The 16340-nt window shown below is 27.0% G+C and overlaps 1 protein-coding gene across 2 annotated transcripts in view; it reads left to right on the top strand.

Annotated features, from left to right (window-relative positions):
• LOC129960598 (alpha-N-acetylglucosaminidase-like) overlaps positions 1-7090 on the top strand; it is a 159079-nt gene extending 151989 nt beyond the window's left edge. For both annotated transcript variants that reach the window (XM_056074100.1, XM_056074101.1), the window contains exons 22-24: positions 3301-3344; positions 4756-4913; positions 6877-7090. In XM_056074100.1, coding sequence (XP_055930075.1) covers positions 3301-3344; positions 4756-4913; positions 6877-6941 — 267 coding nt within the window. In that variant the 3' untranslated portion in view covers positions 6942-7090. The remainder of the gene's footprint in view (positions 1-3300; positions 3345-4755; positions 4914-6876) is intronic.
• The last annotated feature ends 9250 nt before the right edge of the window (positions 7091-16340 follow it).

The following is a 16340-nucleotide window of genomic DNA, read 5'->3' as shown; positions in this document are numbered from 1 at the left end:
CTCTAAGCCTTTTACTCAGTTTTCAACCAGTATATATATTATACATGTTAGAAATTTTTTTATTTATTTTAATCTAAAAATTAATCACGAATGAAATTTTATAAAATTCCAGGAATCATACAAATGTTTACTAGGTTAAGTTTTATTTTTCTTCCAAGAAAATTGCAGTACTAAACTTATATCTCTGAGAAGATAATTTTTGAAATGTTCAGACAGTGTAAAATATATTTTTGTTCGATAATATTTTTTAAAAGTTATCATATTTAATTTATTAAATTTCGCTTCATTTAAAAAATTACTTAGAGGTAAATATTCCCACTCTCTAAAGTATATTTGTGCCAAATTTTGGTACTGTAAATCAAATAATATGCCCTATAATGCACCTATTGATAAGCAATAGGCACGCACATTTTTATGCTTTTAGTTGCTAGAGATAGCTGCTTAATAGACACTGAATGTGCTCGATTCATGATTTAAAATGCAACATAGAAATAAACGGATTTGAAAATTTGAAAATAGATTTTATATAATTCTTTAGAAAGTTTTTAATGGAATTTAAACTTAACTTGTTCAGAAAATCTGAATCCTTATAATTTTATCTTTAAAAAATTTAAATAAGAACCTCCTGTTGAAGAATAAATATCTCCCTCCCAATAGAGCATAGCTATTTTAAAATATTCTTAACAAGCTTCCTCTTACGCAAATGGAGTCATCAGATTTCATAAAGCTATTTACTGTTTTGTTTCGAGGAACCTAATTCCAATTTGTTCCCAGATTTTGAAAAGTATAGTATTGTTAAAGTAAACCTGCACTTGTACAGGGTTATCAGAAGTTTTAAGAATCTAGAGAATAAAAGTTCTTAAAAAAAGTCACATTTCTCCTAAATGCAATTGACTAACTCTCTGCTTATTATGTCGCTGGCCAGATGAAAATGACAGAACCCCAATGGGTGACAAGCCCATTCAATTCAATCCTACTCAAAAATTTTAAAACGCTTGCAATTTGATAAAGAAATAATTGAATTCTGAAGTTTTAGTTACTTTCACTCTTGAAAGGCGAAAGTCAGACGAAGAAACGGCAGTTTCGTTTGACGGACAGCACCTTACCATTGTATCCCTAGGCATTTCAATATTCAAACAACTGTCCCTAAAAGCAGGGTCTTGGGAGATAATTTTTACCGCAAAAAAATTCACATACCGTATATACTGATAATATTTAATATTTTGGGGTTTGAACAGTTCTTATGCTATTATTACCTTTATGTATGCTCTACGTTTTGTCATAATACCATCAACATAAGTAAGAATTCAGAAACTTTTGCAAATCCCGGATGTTGAAAAAATCCAGAATTCCAGCTATATCCAAACAACAAAATTCAATACAAAAATTACGTGAAATACATAAATATCCCAATTATTCTATGGATTCTCATTTGAATCTAAAAACAAACATTCCCAGAGAGTGAGCAATCTAATTAGATAGTAAAGAATACTAACCTGTTAAGAGATTAATCAAATAGGATTGAAATAAAGAATAATTTATCTTAACATTTTGATGCATTATAAAAATATAAATCAATAGCGTACCCTATATAGTGTAAGCATTTTTCTAGCACTCTGTCATCAAAACATTTTGCAAATATGTGCCATTAAATTATAAGCCACAATTTCACCTCATTCCAACATTAACAAGTATAACGCTCCACTATAAAATTTTATTAGAAATAATAGTGCCTATACTTGGCTACCTGGCACTATTACCAATGTTCCCTTAGTTATTTATGACAAACTTCACATAAAAACTATTGCCTACATTTAATACTAATTTATATATATATATATATATATGTGTGTGTAATGATATTTTAACTCTAATTTCAATTTAATTAATTTTCATAGTAACTTCATCTTAATTTAGCCCATAGTAACTTCATTCTAAAATATTCTCTTATTTCGTGATCCAATTCCACTGTCTCTACTTAATTAATTCAAGAGAAGCTTTGTTAAATTGTTGAATCAGCTAAAATCTAACTTTCCCACACTACGCGTGAAGAGATAACATACCGCTGATCATGCAAATTCTTTTTTAAAATCTCCCTGTGTTTCCCCTACCTCCTCCGCGCCTGTAATGAAAATCCCTATCGAAATCTCATAATACATTAGCGCTGTGAAGAAGTATTTTCCCTATCAAAATCATAGGGTATATAAGACCAGGGATAAAATGTCCGAGAGCTCTTCCCTCATTCCTTTCTGTGTCGTTCTGTGTGCTCGTCGCTTGTACATATGCTTGCTTCTTCAAAATGAAATAAAACGACGTCACGAAATTAAAAGTATCTTCATTGTCTTCAAACTGCATTCTACTTCACAAAAATAATATTACATATATATATATATATATATATATATATATATATATATATATATATATATATATATATATATATATATATATATATATATATATATATATATATATATATGCGTATCTCCTTTATAATATTTTCTCCTTTAAATATAGGCCTGAAAAACAAAGTTGTTTTTAAAAGATGTTGACATATGCTCACTTACTTATTACTTCAATTATGTATTCATCCCTGTATTTCTATACTTAAAATGGAGAAAAAGAATTAAACTTTTGGAATTTTTTATCAACAATTTTCTTTCCCACGATTGATATAATGCAATGAAAGAGAAAAGGCATGACTATGCCATACCTTGCTCGATTAATAGAAAAAGAATGCTATCGTTATTCATTAAGTAAAACAATTGCTTTAAATATTTCTCTATCTTTATTTATGACAAAAGATTTCCAATTTCTATGTAAATGAGAGATAGTAAACAAACACGCCTTTTTACAAAATATATAATTGTTTGAATTATAAGAAAATATTTTTTTCAAAAAATGTATCATTTTCGAATGAATTACTGGTTTGATAATAAAAAAAAGTTATAGCATATTTTTAGCAACATAAGATATGGTTATATTTACAAATACATAATTTCACTACAACTGTGTGTGATAAAAACTGACATGTCTATATACTAATTATTAAGATTTTTATTTTTCAGTAAAATAACAATTTTTCATAATTTATATCAAGTTTTTTCTTATTTTTAATATGACTAACAAATTTTATGATAATATGGCGGTTAAAAATTGTATAGTAATTAAAATTTGAATGAATGGCATTAATGTCTTATCATACATTTGATACAATTATTTTATAATTTTACATTCATTGAATACTTCATACATAATAGATAATATTTAGCATTCTAATTCTTTTTTTTTCTATTTTAGCTGGTCGACTACGCGAACAAGCAGTGGGCTGGACTTATATCTAAGTAAAGTTTTTTAGAATTTTATTGAAAATTATTGCTATTTTATTATATTTCATCTTCTATGATGCTATTTAATTTTTGTATTATACGAAGTAAGTCCCTTAAATCCAAGTGGAGTAAATTTAAAAGAGGAGGGAAGATTGCCGCATCTGCACCACCTGAATATTTTTTTTTAATGTACAATGACAGAGAAGTAATTTTCATAAAAGAGCAATATAATTTTTCTGGTTTATTTATCTTCAAAGCAATGTAACTAACTTTTGAAAATGTGCAATTCATATTATAAAATATAGTATACAAAATTCTGTCATCAGCGAAATTAAGGAATTTATTTCCTCAAACTGGATCATCAATTTTTAAAAGCACAATGAAAGTAAAGGCATTTTTAAAGTTTTGAAATTCACACAAGCACATAATTTTTGAACCTAAGTATGGCATTTTATGCACTCATTAGTACTTTTTATTCAGTTTTTTTCCTTACATATGATAGAAAACGACGTTGTATTAGCATTTTTTTAAAAATAGACATCTGATGTCTTTAATGCCCTTTTATTTATTTATTTTTGCTTTAGTTTGTTCCCGATTCTATTTTATGAAGACTACTAGTAATTATAACTACTTTCTAGACTATTTTTCTACTTTATATAATACAAAATATAAATTATTTAATAGTCTATAACGAAAAAATAATTTCCTTAACTTTATTTATAAACTCTTTTAAACAACTATTATAAATTATTTTACTACTATAAACTATTATAAATTTTAAACAAACAAGTTTTTTCCTTGAAAGGATGAAAATATATTTTACTACTTAGCGTAAAAACTCTTAGATATTTTTCATTGATAATATCTAAATGTAAACACTTGTTCCCTAATTGCAACCCCCTGTAAGCATGTCTCTTATAAATGATTCCATAAGACATATTTATATCGTGGCAACAAAAGAGGCTTATTTTGTGGTCTAAATATTTAATAGAATTAGAGTCAGAATTACAGTAATCATACAGCAATTGAAAACCACTAAGAAAAAACAGTTTATCTTACAAATTAATTTTAATTTAAAATTTTAACAAAAATATTTCTGCACATCTTAATAAAAATTATATTACATTTAAAATGCATTTTCTCCCATATGAAATTTCCCATACTTCTGAAGAAAAATGAAACGTATTTTTTTTCTATTAAAAGTACATTTCTATCATAAAAATGTTTAGATTTTAATATTGAAAAGTAACATTCTTTAAAATTAGTGAAATCCAGATAATTATTCACATTTTCTAGCTTCAAATGCATTTATTACAGATTCATCAAATATTTTTCTTGTAAATTTAATTATTTTTCTTATTTTATTATGGTACTTAATGAACGTGTTCAATCCAGTTTGTTTTCATTTTAATGTTTTTCCTTCTAGCTACTATAAAAAACGGTGGCAGTTCTTTTTCGAAACTTTAGAAGACACTATAATTAATCGTCATCCGTTCAAGCAAGCAGACTTCAACAAAGCAGTTTTTACCGAAATAGAATATAAATTTGACATGGGAGAAGAATTTTATTCATCTGAACCCAAAGGTAAAAACAAAATTTACTTTTTCAGGGTCATTAGAATCAAAGTAACTTGAAACATTTACTTTTTTTCTTTTCTTGAAGTTTGACTAAAATTTACTTTCACGAATATAAGTTACACAGAGAAAAAGTGTGATTGATAAAAAGTTTGATTTCAAGCTTTTGATGAATTTCTACGTTTCAAATCTCCCTTCGTCCAAAGTAAATATAATTTTGAAATTATGTCTATCAACTTCTGAATATGAAAACTGAAATTCACGATAAACTAGAAGCATGAATGTGGATTTTTGGCTTTTTTACCAACATTCCAGATTTCTATCAAATTTTGGACGAAATCCGAATAATCAACAAAAAATATGTTTTCTCGTTCGTGCCCCTATGACGAAACAGAAAAAAGGAAATAAGTCAATGAGACTTAGCTATTGGGTTATCATTAGAATTATAGATTTTTAGAAATTTTAGATAAAATCCGTCAAAGGTTGACCGTCTATGAGTCTGTATACTTGCATGTGCGTGAATACAATGATTCAAATATGCAACGACACAAACATATGAATTTTGGCCTTACTACCAACATTTTTTACATATAATAAATTTTGGGCCCAAATTGGCGACATGCAAACTTTATACAGCTCATTCGGGTTTCTGCGCTATACTTTGGAAGGTAAAACCATATATGATAATTTGGATACTTCTAGTAACGTCAAGTAGAAAAAAGGCGTGTTATTTTCCGCACGGAATATACCCCAAACTATTATCTTTAATAAAAAAAAGAGATATGCTGTATTTAAATAATATAATTTTTAATTTATTTTTAAATAAACCTCAAATTAAAATGTTTTAATCGTCTCTGTTTTCTAAAACTTTATTTTTAAGCAGACATTAATTGAAAAAACTGCGGTTTCACAACGTGCCTATTTAATTCTATTATCTACTTAAGTAACATTCTAGTATTCTTTTCAGAAACAAAATGGAAAACGTTGTAATTTGTTGCTAGATTTGCTGTTTTTGTATCTGTTCTCATATTACACAAACTATATCGTTTTGATATTCAACTTTAGTTTAAATATTTTTTAATCTTAATATTTTATACGTTATTTTGCCCATATAGAATTGTTTAAAGTTTATTCCAAAATTTCCTTATAAGTATTTTTGTATGTTTTCAATATTTTTTACAATTATATAGTTTAGAACATTTATTTAATGAAATTCGTCTCTTAATCTTTTAAAATATATTTAAAGCCTGTCAAGTTAATTCCAAAAATAGTAATAATGTTTCAAATATAATTCATTTCAAAATTCCCCTTCACATTTTTGCCAAAATTCCCCTGCCATTTTTTTCTAATCATATTATGTTGAAATATTTTTAGGTTTGAAATTAGAATAAGAAAAGGGATGCATTTAGCTTATTAGATAAATTTTATTTGATTAGTTAATTAATTTGGTTAATTAATAATTAAGTAACAAATCAAGACATATCATTTTGTCTGAGATAAAGAACTGAAGCATCTAAGTTTCTGACTTACTATAAAAATTTGTCAAAACTTATGCCAACCTACATAATTTCATACAAAGATTGATAAATTTGTTGGGAAGCATACTTCCCACGGCCCTAGAAAGGGTTAAAAAAAATTGTGAATCTAGCATTTTATTTAGAAATGGCGCAAAATTACTTAAATTTATGGCTTTATGTTACAACTAATGAAAAAATAAAAATATATTATGCTTTCTATACAAAATAAAACAATAAATAAAATTTTATTAAAATCTCCAGAGTTTTAAAAAATAATGTTTTCTTTTATATCTCTAGAAACTGTCTCTTTGAAACTTATACTTGGTTTTTTTCTTAACGAATTTATTTATTTTTCTTAATAAAACATTTTCTTGTTTCTTTTATTTTATTTAATCATAAATTTGGTACATATTTTATATCATACAGTTTTCTAAAATTGATATATTTACTTTTCAGGGGATCCTATTGAAATTTCTAAAAGACTTTTTGAAAAATACAAGCAGACTCAGAGTGCATCTTAGAAAATCACAGAGAACTTCCTTGTCTCTTTAATTGATATTAAACATTTCATCTATAGCTCATGGAGAAATCAGGAAAAAAATAAACAATTGATAAGACAATTTTGTGAAAATTAATGAAAATTGCGTACAGAAAAATGAAATACTACATATTCAAAGAAAGCATCGTTTCATTTTTCCAATAACATCATTTTTGGTTTCAATTAAATTATTAATTTTTCTTCATATTTTTTCTTCAGAATTAACAATTAATATTTTATCTACTGAATATGATAAATATTCTTCAGGGTTAGAAGGAATGTGCCTGCAAAATTTTCATTCATGATCTTATTCAACAGATTAAAGACATTGTTAATAATTAATTAATCCAGCTTTCTACCGTATGTATATCCATATATGATACAGAAATTCGTACTTACATTTCAGTATTCTGAACATTATATGTTGTTTTACAATATATATATTCTTAATTCTCAAAGGTGAACACTAGAAGTAAAAGATCTGCCTTAGAAAAACACATTTAAAAAGATGTTTTTTGTCAAAAGCATTTTATATCAAAAAAGGCATTTTGTACCAAAATTTGTTCCTCAATTTTTATAGTTGTATTTCTATCTATGTTACCAAACACAAGTTGCTAATATTTGGGCATTTTTATGAGCACTCATTCGATTTTCTCTACCAGACTCTGAATAAGGCTATTTTAATTACAACCAGAGAATTTTAATTAATTTTTAGAATTTATTTTAATTTCTATTGAATGATTATTCAGGACCATAGGAATATCAACAATTTAAAATCATAAACTACACTAAACTTTAATCAAAAAACAAAGATAACTCTTAAAAGTTAAAAAGAGTAGAAAACAGGAATAAGAATTTATATTCAAAGTTGAACTGTGAAAGTCGACACTTACTTTTAATCTCTTGATCGCGTTGCGATGACTTGCTGGACGATTTTAACTTCACCTTTCGCCCTCCGGCATTCACATTCAGACTGAAAGGCGTAGCCTGAATGAAAGAAAAATGTGATGCAATAAAGGAATTTCTGCGCAAGCGTGAATTCGAAATTTTTCCAGACTTTTTTTTTCTATACTTATATTTTACACACAAAAAAGGGACGATTTCCGAAATGATAGGAAAATTGACGATATAATTTCGTAAATTGGCATAAACATTATTTTTCTTATTCTCTAAAAAAAAGATGAAAAAATATTCGTGTAAGAAAATTTCGCCACGACTTCGATAACAAACAGGACGTCGCATTGATCCTTCAAAGTATTCTTATCAAGTCTGAATCATTACTTTGAATAAAATGAACAATGAATCCAGTAGTCAAATTTCTCAGCAAGTGCACTTTCGAATTCTCTTCAGGTTTTTTTAAATATTATCTATTTGCCTAAAATTATAACTTAATTACCCAAATGCGAAATCCAGAAGTATAAATTCATAAGCTGTTTTCCATTAAAAAATGTAAATAATTTTCTTTTAAATTAGCTCAAGAAGCGAGTTTTGAATCGATGATGCAAATCTATAATGATAACATTAGGTTCTAACCAAGAAACAATGGCGTTTACAGATTGCTAGACATTTTTAATCTAAGCTTTTGTCTTCCATCAATTTCTATCTGAATTGCATGCCTTGAATAAGAGCACACAATTTCTGACAATATTCGAGTTCATATTCTCGTCAGATTCCTTAAATGCAACATATTTTATAAAAGATTTTAATATCATTACACAAAATACTTGGAAAATCTGAGGTATAATTTTATGAACTGAATCGGACTTTATTTGTTTTCTTAAAAAAGTATTTAAACTTTCTAAAAAACAAATTTTGTTTGAGGAGTAAATCAAACCGGAGACACAAAAACATCAATTAAAACACGAAGTTCTGATCACTAAATACATCTAACGTAATATTTCGTTCTTCAGAAATTTGTTTCAGTGGAATTTTGAGCATATGCGAGTCCAAACTCTCTCTAAATTCTCTCAAGAAAATGTATTTCATAAAAAATTTTATTTGGTAACCCACAATCATTCGGAAATTCAAAGCATAATTTAAAAAATTGTCATCGACTTTATTATTTAAATATCTAAAAAAAAGTCCTGGAAAGGATAACCGAACACATGATAACAAAAAAATAAATAAATAAAATAAAATAATTTTTTTAAAAAAATATAACATTGGTTTCTCACCACCAAGCAGCATTCTAGTCATTTAAATGGATACCTTTTACTTGTCCATTCATTCTCCATTTCTATATAAATTCCTATTCGTCTAGATTCCGTAAATTGAATAAATGTACGGAGTATTCCACAGAAAGGACTTCTTTTCTTGACCATGCAGAATTTTGAATTCTCACTGGTTTTAAATATATTATCTTTTATACGAAATTATAGTTTCTATCCAAAATAATTGGAAAACTGATTGTAAATAAATAAGTTGAAATAAAATTTGTTTTGCACGAATATAAAAAAACTTTAATAAATAGGAAAATAAAAATAAAGTAAAGAATTACGTAAAAGCGAGATTGGAATCTAAGACAAAAAAAAAACTTGACTAAGACAATACGCCGAGATATAAACGACTCGCGAATATCTATAATTTTTTCCTCCTGCATTTCTATCTTGATCAAATCATGCAGCTTGAATAAAAGCAGAACAATATAATTAGAAGATTTCTGAGCATTCGAAATTTCGCATTCTTGCTACATTCTTTAACATACATTTTGTATGTACATAGTAATAATTTCATAAATTACTATGAACTTTACTTTGTTACTATCTAAAAAAATCCTGTTGGAATAAAATAGGAGACACAAAAGACTTATCTTCAATTTTTTTTTATATATTAATTAGACAGGGATCTCGAAGGACACCTTTCCTCTTGGTGTTTTCATATTCCGCTATTTTCATCAAACTGAATCGTTAATCTTGAAATAATCATATTCTAATCCAAAAGAAGGATCTCCAAACATTTGAATTCTTGGTACATTACTTAATTCTAATGCAGTTAATATGAAATTTTAATTTAATTTCTAAAGACAGAATCTTGTGGCTTACATAAGCGAACAATGCAATTAATCAAATGAAAAGAATTTCTAAGCATGTGTAAGTTCGATTTTTCGTGCTAGAATTGGGATTTGAACCAAAGACACTTAAGTTTAATTTCATAATTCACAACAAGAGGAAAATAAGCAATATAAATTCGTAAATTAAAGCTGACTTTATATTCATTAACCTAAAAACTAGTATAGATTTTAAAAAATATCAATTTTGGCAGAAGGAGGATTCAAACCGATGCACCAATATTTGAACAGAACAATTGTGTCCTAACCAATAGATTATAAACTGAACGGTTGACCTGACACGTTTAATCTACCCTTCTTCCTTGCCAATTCTATCCAGACTAAATCGCTACGTGGGTATGACGCATCAAATAATATGAAAACATTTAGAATACCCTGCTGAAGCCGAGACTGGACAGGCTAATTTTGCTTTTTTTGTTCTTCGGCATTCCTCTGCCGATTAAATCAAGCAGTTTGAATAAAAATAAATCTTTCTTTTCTAATATCTATAAAAATTTATTAAATTTTCTGCTGGATAATGGATTTGAATTGGATGTAGAAAGAAAATTCTACAACGGCAACTCCGAGTTCTATCTGCAAAGCCACGATCTCGCTGGTTATCCGAGAAATCTACCAACATGAAAAAATTTACTCCACTGTCAAAACGTAATATATTTTGGTTGCTGTTCAACAGAAAATGTTGAAAATGAATTTCCTGGGACACATTTTCTTGAAGGTGATAGATTTTTAAAAACACTTATAGTTTTATGAAATGCAGATTTTGTTAAAGGTACTGTACGTTGATCTCCACCAAATGAGCTATTATTTTAGTGAAGCATTTAGAAAAAAATATCAAAACTTGGTATATGAACTAGACTTTTAATGCCAAAAAGCTGTGCTAAAGTAATTTATCATTTATTTCAGGAAAATTGCATATGTTTTTCTAACTTATTGTAAAGAAACATAGATTTCAGTTCTTATGTTTCTGTTGCTGTCAGTCAGAGTAAGTTAATTATCTCGGTTTGAAGAATAATAAATCGTGTATAGATAATTTGAGAAAATACCATATTGAAATTTATACGCTTTTTATTCAATAGATATAATTCTTTATTAGCGAGAAAAATTATATTTTGCTTACAAATAATCTCCAAATTAATCACCTTCACCATTATTTCATATCAGAAAGGATATTCATGATATAAAGCAACTAATAAACAAACAAGCGGACATAGAATCATTAAATACGAAGAAGGTATCTTTTCATAGTTAAATTTACACAAAATCTTTATTAATAAAAATTAATTTCCTATAAAATCTAACACGACTAAATTAGTTGTATATTCATTATCGTTTTAATAGCCTGAAGTCAAATAAACTGCTTAATAATAAATGAAAGTATGGATTAAAAATAAAAGCAACCAATGAGGTAGATTTAAAAAAATAATTTGACTATCTTAAACATCTAAAAAAATTTAACAATATTCGTTGCAAACTGGTTATTATTAACATAGAGTAAATACTGAAAAAAAAAAGCTATCTATTTAAATGAATAAGGGTGTTATTAAAGTTCTATAATTACTTCATTCTAGTTTTTATATCATATTGCAGTTTCTGCATTGACATATCTTTTTAATGTTTGATAATTAATTAAGAAGAATTTTTAAGAAATAATTTAAGGATGAAATTCATTGAAAATACTTCCTTTTTTCTGATATATTTTTCATATGGCTTTCAAGACATTTTCAAATTGCCTAAATAGATTTTATCAGCTTGTCTTTCGTTTTATTTTCGTCACTAAATTTTAAGTTTCATTCTTATGTCACTTTTTTTTTGATAATTTCTAGGCTTGGGTTACAGTTAAATGGGAGTCTGCTGCTTACTTAGATACCTCTAAGCAAAAATTATGTTAATTAACAAAATCCTCTAATAAAAGCAGTTATTGAAAATACACTTTTATTTGTGTACTAAAGAAGCGAATATATTTTAGTACACAAATCTTTGGTACACTAAATTTATTCATTCTTTTAATTATTTTCTTCTTTTTAATCCTTAATTTTAATTAAATTTAATTTTTGAATCATTAATTTTCATTTCATTTAATTTTTTAATCCTTCATTTTATGTAAAGTCTTGAGATAATTTTTTCCGAGATTCTCTATAAGGTTCCCAAGATTCTTTATAAGGAATAAAAATTAATTTAATTAAAGCGACATACAGATGATTATGTTCTTAAAATATTAAATTATATCTTCAAAAATATGAAGCAATTCAAGTGAAATGGAGATGTGTATAAATTCAATAATTTTTTCGATCATTAATCAGTAAAGAAAATCCAAAATATTTGCTAACAATTCGATTTGTTTTATCCTTTTATGTTCTGTTACTTTTAGATATATCAAACTTGTTTAAAAAGCAGTTTATATACTTAAAAAAATTTGAGGGGAGTGCATCAATTAGTTTTCTATGGTTTGTTCAAGGGAGAAAAAGTAAGCATATAATTCATTTTGTTTTTATCTTCACCTCCATAGATATGCTTCGCGATGATTTATAGTTTCTGAAAAATCTAACTGTTTGTGACAAATGGATTAAAGGAAATCACCTGTTTGTAAATATAAATGTTAAGACAATTGTATCTGGATTTTATTCCTCAGTATCGCATAGTAAAAATTTAAAATAAAGCATTTTCAACTCAAAACTGCGGCAAATTTTAATAGCAGAGTTCTTCAATTGTGCCGAGTTTACCTGTGAATACATAAGATATATAAGGAATACATACATAACATAACATATGTAAGAAATTCGTGTAATGTTGCAGAATGTGCAACACATGTTGTTGTTGTGAATTATGGCACTTCACAACCCCGCTGACAGTTATCTGTCAGCGATTTAAGCCGAGTGAGCGTCTCTTGTTTTTTCAGAAGCGCCAACTAGACCAAGAGTATGACTTAGCTACTTCATGAGTCACATTCGCTTGCACACCCCCTTTTTATACGGGGACACATTCACACACCTCACAGATAGAACGCAGAAGAAGAGCAACCATGCCCGAACCAGGAAGCCCAGAACACGGGGAAGACGTGCTACCCCTGTACCCCTGTAATCGCATATCAAATATTAGTTAGTTTACTATTTTGTTAATTTTTTTAACTTGATTTATTTAATTTAAATTCTCTGACGAAAGAATATTTGTCAAATGCAGATCAAATTCGCGTCAAATTTAAGCGTATAAAAGTGTGAAGATCCAAGTAAGTTTATAAAAGAATACACTTTTTATATTTGTTTATTCATTTGAATATCTTAATGAAACAGAATTTGTCAATCACTGAAAAAATATGAAACCTATCGATACTATAAACACTCATTCGGTATACTAGATAAAATGCTAGGAAAAACATAACATTACATAAAAGTATAGGAGAAATGCACGAAATCGAAAATGGGTAGAAATAAATTAAATTAAATATACAAAGCTCCTCATGGTTGTTTTCAAAAAGAACGCTAACCAATAGAACTGATATATATTTTCATTTTAACAATGCTAAGCACATGCAGTCATTAATCTTGATAATGAAATAAAAGGAATTCTTAAGATATCTGCAAGCTAATTTTACTCCAGGACAAAGCGATTGAAATCTACCTTCGTAACGTATTTCCTAATAACCTGATAAATAATTAGTAGAAGCATTCTGACGAGGAAAATCATAAACGAATGCATTGAACGTCAAACACGTCATCTGGATACGAATTTAATGCCCCTATTTCTGATCATTGCGATGTTGTTAAATGTAGTCAAGACTGAATATTTCATATAAATGGATTACATTCCTGCCAAAACAATTATAAATTTGATCTTAAAATACTCATCTATTTGAGTGTGATACAGATTAATGCAATTGCTAATTTCAAATTATTTAAAGTGTTACGAAATATTTCCCATTACTCAGCAGACCGGCGAAGGATTTTTGACTTCCTTTTATACATTCAGCTTTATTACGTGATTGTTTTCGAGCTTTGTATTCTTGGTAACTTTTATTAAAATGTATGAAACGCTTTGTAAAAACTTATGTAGACTAAATTTAATGCTTTGATATTAAATTTAAAAAAAAAATTTGGAAATTTTTATTTAATTCTTCTATATTTAAGAAGTTATTGAGTGTTCTGTAGATATACATGAGAATTGTTAAAAACAGTTAAATTTAAACTTTTAAGGCATTAATTGAGATTTTATATTTTTGATAGCCTTGCTATTAATTTAACTCTGGAAATTAAGTATTTATTGTATCAGAAATCTGAAACATCTTTTGTATTTAAATTTATTTTTATAACTCTTCTGTATTTAAAAATTATTAAGTGTCCAATAAAAATACGTCAGAATTATAAAAAAAGTTAAATTTAAAATTTTGAGACATTAATCTAGATCTTATTTTTTGACTGCTGTACTATTCATTTAACTTTTGAAATTAAGTATTTATTGTATCAGAAATCTGAAACACCTCTTAAAAATTATTTGGAGTATATAAACAATTAATATGTATACATTAAGTAATTTTATCATGACAAAATTGGCTTTTTGTTCACAGTTCTGAGAAATGTTTTACATTGACATTTGTTTTGTTATTTTGGGGTGGGGGGTTCCAAATGGCTTTTATCATTCATTTCACATTAATTTGACGCATTTTTTTTAAAACTTTCAATTATTAATCTATTGGCCATATTGACGAAATCGATAATTTCATAGTTGAAGAAGACTAAGAAAATACCTATTACTCTGTCCAAGCTTTTTAAAGGTTTTTATTGCAAGAAAAGGAAGCACTAGTTTATAAAATTTTATGCTTATATTTTGGAGAGGATAATTCTTTTTCCCTACCCTTTTGCGTCATCATTTAAAAGAACATTTTTAACTGTTTTCTGATTCTCTTGAACCTCAATCAGCAAAATTTGCATTTTCAGACATTACGCTCTACGTATCCACTCTCAGATATATTAAAGATTTCATTAGTATCGGATCTGTAATAATAACTGACAAAGCTCCAAGAACTCTCTCAAGATAACATTTCGGCTTCTGTTTCGCTTTGGGCATGACCGCAAAGTAAAAGATATCCTAAAAAGTCAACAGACGCGTGGTGTGCCCCCTTGCGTTTGTTAACTTTCCCTATTTGCACTAGAGCAAACATCCACTGTTTATTCTTGAGTAGACGTCAATCACTCAAGAATAAACAGTAAAGTCATGTTTCCTTATTTCTGTTCATGTACTCGATTCCTATTAGTCCTTTCATAAATGTATAGGATACAATTTGTACAAATATGAAGGAATTCTTAGAATATGTGACAAGCAAAGTTGTAGATATTCCTAGCTTCTGCTTAAGGTTTAAATACAATTATAAAATTCCAGAAAATCACTGAAACATTGCTTGCATGATTCAAATTTTCAAATTCAAATGTAATTCAATATCAATGTGAAAAATAACTGAACAATATTGAAATTTATTTCTATAAAAGCACGCAAAAATTTGATTATATTTTAGTATAGCTCATTACTTGGAAGAGATCCTCATTGCTAATAATAAAATAAAAAAACTGTCATTGTATAATTAAAATAAATGCACTTTTAAAAAACATCAAGCAATTTACTTCTCAATAAAGTGTACTTAATTACTTTAAATTAATAGAAGCCAAGGTCAAATAAACGCCAAATATTAGTTTCTTGGATTTTGCACTTTGCTTTCGAAATATATAGAACTATTTTAGTTTCCTTTTATTCATTTCAGAAAATATTGTTAAGTCTTATGGTATTCTTTCGTAAAGATATATGAAATTACTTCAAATAAAAATGTGTTTTTAATATGGTAGAGATGGGCAATTTTAGATGTAAAAATTAATGAATAATGGTTTGTTTAGTGTAAATGAACATTTAATTTTGAATAGATGATGCCAGGTAGATTTGCGTAATTATTAATTGTTATAGGAATTTCTTTTAAAAAATCTTCAACATCAAGTGTTAGAGCAAAATATCCTCTTACTTTAATATCAGTTTGATATTTTAAAATTTATCAGAAAAAAGAGAAAGGGGAAATATTTTTACATTTACATCTTAACATTATTCTTTTTTTAAAGAACAAAATTTAATTGAGATGCAGTTTTTCCTAAAAACGTTTCAGTTATACGGACCAAATTTAAAATGAAGTACCAGAAAACGAACTGATCACTTCTATTTTAAATTAAAATTGTGGCGATTAAACAAATATTGGAAATTTGAAGAATTCGTGATTATTAATACTATCTAATTTCTTTAAATCTTTAAAATATTTTTTTTTTTAATTTTGCTTTCTTTTTTAAA

The sequence above is a fragment of the Argiope bruennichi genome, chromosome X2 (genome assembly GCF_947563725.1).
Source record: "Argiope bruennichi chromosome X2, qqArgBrue1.1, whole genome shotgun sequence".
In the NCBI taxonomy this organism is placed as follows: domain Eukaryota; kingdom Metazoa; phylum Arthropoda; class Arachnida; order Araneae; family Araneidae; genus Argiope; species Argiope bruennichi.
The sequence above is the reverse complement of the archived record's forward strand: the minus strand, read 5'-3'. Positions and strand labels throughout refer to the sequence as shown.